The sequence below is a fragment of the Hippopotamus amphibius genome, chromosome 7 (assembly GCF_030028045.1).
Source record: "Hippopotamus amphibius kiboko isolate mHipAmp2 chromosome 7, mHipAmp2.hap2, whole genome shotgun sequence".
Lineage (NCBI taxonomy): Eukaryota > Metazoa > Chordata > Mammalia > Artiodactyla > Hippopotamidae > Hippopotamus > Hippopotamus amphibius.
Window position 1 is genome coordinate 27,004,485 of NC_080192.1, and position 6,290 is coordinate 27,010,774.

The 6,290-nt window shown below is 52.6% G+C and overlaps 1 protein-coding gene across 3 annotated transcripts; it reads right to left on the reverse strand.

Annotated features, from left to right (window-relative positions):
- Positions 1-757: 757 nt before the first annotated feature.
- Positions 758-5,910, reverse strand: SOCS2 (suppressor of cytokine signaling 2). 3 transcript variants are annotated; one of them, XM_057743597.1, is made up of 3 exons: positions 5,697-5,910; positions 3,889-4,248; positions 758-2,217 (listed from the first exon to the last, which is right to left on the reverse strand). In XM_057743597.1, exons 2-3 carry the CDS (start codon positions 4,025-4,027, stop codon positions 1,760-1,762), a joined length of 597 nt encoding a protein of 198 aa, XP_057599580.1. In that variant the 5' UTR covers positions 4,028-4,248; positions 5,697-5,910; the 3' UTR covers positions 758-1,759. The 3 variants fall into 3 exon arrangements, with proteins under 3 accessions (XP_057599580.1, XP_057599581.1, XP_057599579.1); XM_057743598.1 differs by lacking the exon at positions 5,697-5,910 and adding an exon at positions 5,046-5,350; XM_057743596.1 differs by lacking the exon at positions 5,697-5,910 and having other exon boundaries at positions 3,889-4,706.
- Positions 5,911-6,290: the final 380 nt, after the last annotated feature.

Here is a 6,290-nt window from a genome sequence, read left to right on the forward strand (position 1 = left end):
AAGGTTACCTCCCCATCAGAGACCAGACCCTAAAAGTCTAGCTCTTCTGTAGATTTTAGGCTACAAACAAATTCTTCCTCAGGCACACCTAGCAATCTTCTGTGTTTGGCTCTGCTGTTTGGACATGCATAGTTATGTTTTCCTTCCAGGCACAAAACCGGTTTTTAAGAGCTTTATGAAAATACTCATATTTTCATGATATGCGATAAGCAGGTTTTACTATAATTTATAACTGTATTTTCTAATTCATCTGGGGCATACACATGATATACTAGGCTCACCTTCCCAGTGACACATCATAGTATGCAGCTATGCAGGACATTTTTTTTAAAGGCAGCAAAACAAATAATGTCTGGACTTCAGAAAAGATGGTACATTTGCAGTAGTCGTGAAACCGTGTGGCAAAAAAAAAAAAAAGAAAAAGCCGTAAAACTTTTCCTTTGTATTTTGTATTGTGCCTATTCAACCTGTAAAAATTTTTGTAGTTTCTAAACCAGGTTTTTTGGAAACACAGAGGGCATTCATGTCATGCCTTTTCAACTTGTAAAAGACCAGCCCCCTTGGCAATTCTTATAGTTTCTAAACCATGCTCTCCAAAATGCAAAGGGCAAGTGTGACCTGTAACTTTAGAGAAGGTCAAGTAACATCCTACCTCAGGCTGAATAGTTATTTCACTTGATGTAAGTTTTTATGGCAACCCTCTACTACCATGAAAGTGTATGTCCTCTACAATTCAAAGTAATAAGTGCAACTTGTAAAAGTCAGGTTTTTTTTTTATTTAATACATTCTAATCAAATAGTAACAGCAGTAAATAAACACTTTGAAAAACAGGCAGGTATCCCCCTATATCTGGAAGAAAATTAAGTCAAAGTATTCTACATGGTAGAAGGGAGACAATTGCTAATGTCCATGGTTAGACCACTTCGAAATTTCTAAAGCCATTTCCAAAAAATCAATGGCAACAGGTTGTGGGACACAGCTACTTCAAAGGGTAAAATGTCTATCTACATGGTTTTATTAACAGGGATTGAGTTGCACCTGTATAGCATGACATTCTTGTCTTTAGCCTTAAAGGAAAAGAAGTCTTTTCCATTTGCACCAGTTTGAAATATTTCTGAAATAAGGCTCCCTTGAAATGGATTACTACAGTACTCATTCACATGAGAGAGTTCATACATGTAGTAAAAAGACAAACACAGGATTTCATGGTCACTTTTTTTGGTTGATTTGGTTAATTGCATAAAATGAAGGATAAATACTCACAAGCATATCTGTTTAACAAATCTCCTAAGCACATCAGGATGCATAATACCAAATGTCCTAAAACAGACTCTGATCACCAGGCATACAAAATTGAATTTAAGCCTGTGTCAGTTTGGTTCCTTCCACTTCTTCCGCACTCCTAAGTGGAGCTCTTTCTCTACTACCGGTGCTGGGACCTTCCACCTAACAGAAAGGGACCTCAGAAAAGCAAAAAGTTCTGATAAAATGTTCCATCAGCCTTTACTTGGGACATTTTAACTTAAAAAGATCAACTGGTCTTGGCCAGCCTTAGGAAGGGAAGCATCACTCAGGTGAAAATATCTGGGGGAACTTTAAATACCTGGCTACCTCGCCATATGTTTAAGTTACATTGACTTCAGCTGTTCTTAGAATTCCGTGTAGTTATCCAGAGCCGTCACTCAAGTTTTGGTTCTCTTTTACATAGCTGCATTCGGAGATACTCTATAGGAGGCATGTTTAGAAAAAGAGAAACACTTATACCTGGAATTTATATTCTTCCAAGTAATCTTTTAGTCTTGTTGGTAAAGGCAGTCCCCAGATGGTACCGGTACATTTGTTAATGGTGAGTCTACAGAGATGCTGCAGAGGTGGTGCTGATGTGTAGAGCGGTTTGGTCAGATAAAGGTGAACAGTGCCGTTCCGGGGGGCTTCTGGGCCCGTCCGCTTATCCTTGCACATCTGAACATAGTAGTCGATCAGATGAACCACACTGTCAAATTGTTTAAGCTTGGACTTGACACATATGATAGAGTCCAATCTAAATTTCCCATCTTGATATTCGATGCGAAGATTAGTTGGTCCAGCTGATGTTTTAACAGATATTGTTAGTAGGTAGTCTGAATGCGAACTATCTCTAATCAAGAAAGTTCCTTCTGGTGCCTCTTTTAATTTCTCTTTGGCTTCATTAACAGTCATACTTCCCCAGTACCAACCTGGGGTTTTTGTTCAAAAAGAAAAAGAAAAGAGGGTAAAATAGTTATTATAGAGAATTTTTAAAATAGGGCAAGTACTTGGCAACAATTTTTCTAGCACTAAAAAGAAGTGTGTGAAAGTTTACCAGAGGCTACCATAAATACGTTCTGTACACATTTAATGAAAACGTAGGTCCATTTTATTTTCTGAACAAACTGCAAGCTGGTTTTCTTTCTTAAAAAGTAACTTTCTGTAGCTGTTCTTCAAACTCTCTTAAGATTTTTCTCCTAACAAAACAAAAGAATGTTTGCAATATGACACGCTGGCTGACCAGGCATGATGCTTCTCCACTAGCCAACTGAAATCAAAGATTGAATGTACATTAAATAAGCCATACGTTAGAAATAAAAGCTATGCCCTTAAAAAAAGTGGAAAACCCAACTCCAGTTAATTCCAACAAGGGAAAAAAAAAGCCACTTTGGGGAGGGTGGGGGTGTCCACCCCCACCCTCCCCAAATCTGCATCCATATCCCTTTTCTAAGTCCTGGAAAGCACCGCTATTTACTTGCTTTACAAATGCAGTTCTAGTATTATACAATAGCTTCTGTTTGCTGTTCTGATTACAACTACCTTATCAGCCATTAAGAAATGAGAGAAAGCCCAATTAATAATTAGTACTTCCAGTTTACAGTCTTCCATAAACTCTTGGACTTTGCCCTAATTCAAATCCAATCACAACACTGGACCAATTCATCGGTCTCCCCAGCATTCTCGATTCTACCTGCCAGTTTCATCTCCCATCCCGTTTTCAAAAGTGACTTAGCGACATCTTGCATTTTAAAAGCTGGAACAATGCTCTTCACTCTACCCCTACCCCCCCCCCCCCCCAAAACTGCTCGGGTACCTGCAATCTGCCAGTTCCTCCCGCTGAGGGAAAGCGCGTGGCCTGCACGGAAAAACCGGAACCGCAAGTAAAGGAACTTTTCCCTCTCCCTACTGCTACCAAAACTTCAACTTTGCCCCAAACATAAGCTTTGAGGATCCAGATTTTGAAAGCTTGCAAGTTTGCCAGAAGCTTTTTTCCCATCTTTTCTTCTTTCAGATGCCGAGAGACGACCGAGAGCCGCTCAAAGCGCAAGACTGCACTTGAAACAAGCGAGGTCAAGCTCGGCTGGGGCTACGCAGTCCGCCCTCCTCCCGGCTTTGCGGCAGTCGCCTGAGCGGCAATCTGTCGGTCCGTGAACTTGGACGCCAAGATTCCAGGCTGCAGCGGCTGCCCAGCCCGGGAGCCGGATGCAGCTGAAGCTGCAGGCAGAGCAGCGCCCACTCGCCGCCCTCGCACCCCGCCGACAGGAAAGGCGTCGGGCACTTTCTCCGGCTGAGGTCCGAGCCCGAGTGCCGACCCCCAAACAGCCACGGAAAATCAGCAAATGTTCCAGCGCCCTAATAGTCGATTTCCAAGGAGCCCTTCCTGCCCTCTGCCCTCCCCTAGGCCTCTGAGTCCCTCGAGAACCACTTTCTTTCGCATTCCCAAGGATCCAGGGCGGTACGGGAATCCTCCCCGCGGTCCCCTGCCCTGGGGTGGGGACCGGTAGCGATTGCTTCCCAGCCTCGCCAATACAGCCCCACCTGCGTCTTTGGGGGGGGGGGCGCCCCCTTCTCGCACGCGTCGCGGCCGGTCCGCACCCTACCTGTGTGACTAAGTTCCCGCAGGGCCTTTGCCAGACGCGCCGCCTCCGGGGACGGCTCCTCCGCCGACCCCGAGGTCCCCCACTGGCTCTGCGTCCCTTCCGCGCCATTCCCGGAGGGCTCGAGGCACCGCAGGGTCATGGGAGAAGGGTCACCGCGGCAAAGACAGGTGGCCGCCCGAGCTGGGGTCAGAGAGGGGCACGCGTCCTTCTTAGAAGTCAGTGGGGACCCCAAAACGAGTCCCTGAAAATCCCCGAAATGGTGGTGGAGGGGGAGGGGATGGGGAGCCGCTGCTTCTTCCTCCCCGGGTCCCGGTGCACGGATGGCAAAATCCCCCGCAGGCGCGGTCACGCACAGTTTGCCTGCAAAGAGAAAGTGGAGGGTTGGGTCAGTCGGAACTGGACCCCTGCGGCCGGGGCGTGGGTGGAGGGACAGAGACGTGGAAAATCCCGGGGACTCCTCCGCGTCTGTGCTCCTGCACCATTTAACCCCAAGCATCCAGTTACTGCCCTGGCCCGCTCTAGAGAAAGAAGGATGAAGAGAGAGCAAGGATCCAAGGCGCAAGAGTCGGGGGCGGGGGCGGGAGTGGGGGACAGGATGAGGGTGGGGAACCGGGTAATTTCCCGCCCAGAGCTGCTCGCTGAAATCTCAGACTAGCAGATTAGAAGAGCAAAGAGTCACCTGCGGGTACGGTGGTAAACAGGCCGTAGTCAAGGACAAAGTAGAAACATTTTAAAAGGAAAGAAGAGGAGAGGTCCCTAATTGGCACGCCTATCACACTCCGCACAGCCCAGGGAGCCCCAGGAGGAAGCACCCGTCCCAAACCTAGTTCCCGGCCCTACAGCGCCGCGGGGCTCCTGGGGCAGAGCCTGCAACCCGGGACGCGGAGGCGCGGGAGCTGCCGCAACCCTGCAGGAGAGGCTGCGTCGCTCCCCTCCCCCCGCTTCCCGGCGCCCGCTCGGGGCAGGGGTGGGGGGCGCCGCGGCTACCGCTCCCAAGGCCGGGCGGCTGCTGCTGCTGTTGCCGCCGCGGGCGCTGTCGAGGAATCTACCGGAGCGCGCAGCCCTCGCGGGGGCTCCGAGCCGTGACCCGAGCCGGGGCCGAGCAGGAGGCAGAGCGCGCGGCGGGAAGTGCTAGACAACCAACGCCGAGCCCTTACCTCGGCCTCGGCCGCGGCAGCCGCTGCCGCCTCCGCACCAGGCAGCCTCCCCCAACCGGCATGGGGCGGGGGAGCCGGGAGGGGCCCAGGAGGAGGGGTATCTGCCCGAGTTTCCCCTGTTGACTTTTAATTTGGGAACGAGATGCCTAGGGATGTGACGAGCCCTGCGCTCAGAGGTGGGGTCGGCCGGAGTTCTCTACGCGGAGGGCAAACGTGAGCCCCGGAGGCCATCGCCTGGACTCGCCGCGCTCCGACGCCCCCTCCGGGCTCGGACACCCCCGACCCGGGGCAGCTGCTGGGTTCCCTCCGGCTGCAACCAAGGAGATGAGAAGGAGAGACGGAGGGAGGAAAGAGTCAGGGCCGGGGGCAGGCGGGTGGGGAGGAGAGGGAGATCAGGTTATTAGGAGAATTATTAATCTGGATGGGAGTTTAGGGGAGGGGAAAAAAAAAACTCTGGAGACTTCCTGACGCCGGGAAAGAACCAGAGAAAGCAGGCAGTAGCTCCCAGCCTCGGGGCAGAGCCGCAGCTCCGACTCTCTCGCCCAGAGGCTCCAAACTGCGGAAGCCAAAGCTGCCCGGCGCTCGCGGCCGCGCCCCAGTGCCCTCCCAGCCCTCCTAGAGGCGGAGCCTTCAGGCTCCGCAGACCGATACCTGCCGCGGGCCGCGGCCCGAGCTCCTCCGGCGCCCCAGCTGTAGGCAACGGGGATCCTGAGGCTGTGCGCCCGGGGCCCCGGCGCGCACTGTCCGCTGCCCGCGCAGCGCCAGTGGAGGCGGGCGGGGAGGCTCATGCTTCGAGAGAAGCTCAAGGCCCGCGAGCCGCGGCGGCGGCGAGACTAGACAAGAGTTAAACGTCTGTCCCCGGAGCGGTGTGTGCGCGCGACTTCCCAGACCGACGCGCCTCCCTCGCTCCCCGCCTCTCTCCCTAGTCCGCGCGCCCCGCGCGCCCCGCCCCGCGGCTGCGGAGGCCGCTTTCCAGGAACTTTCCAGGAATCCACCTCACGTGACCGCGGCCCCCGCTACTGCTTTAAAGAGACTCCGGCGCTAATGCGCAGGCTTCAGGGGAGACGGGCTCAGAGAGCTCGGGTGCCGGCCAGGGCGGGGTAGATGCCTGGGAATCCGCCCTCCTCCGACCCCACGCCCCGGAGTTCCCGGAGACGCTCAGGAGGAGTCCCAGGCCATCACCGTCCGGGTTTCGGCGGCCGGAGCCCGCGCCCAGCCCGTGCAAGCTGTGCGCCGGGGTCGAGC

Excerpts from the sequence above, each read along its gene's own strand:
- SOCS2 (XM_057743596.1), bottom strand. The coding sequence starts at position 4,384 with ATGCTTGGGGTTAAATGGTGCAGGAGCACAGACGCGGAGGAGTCCCCG. Across the intron at positions 2,218-3,888 it reads GCGGGAACTTAGTCACACAG|GTTGGTACTGGGGAAGTATG; the intron begins GTAGGGTGCGGA and ends CAAAAACCCCAG.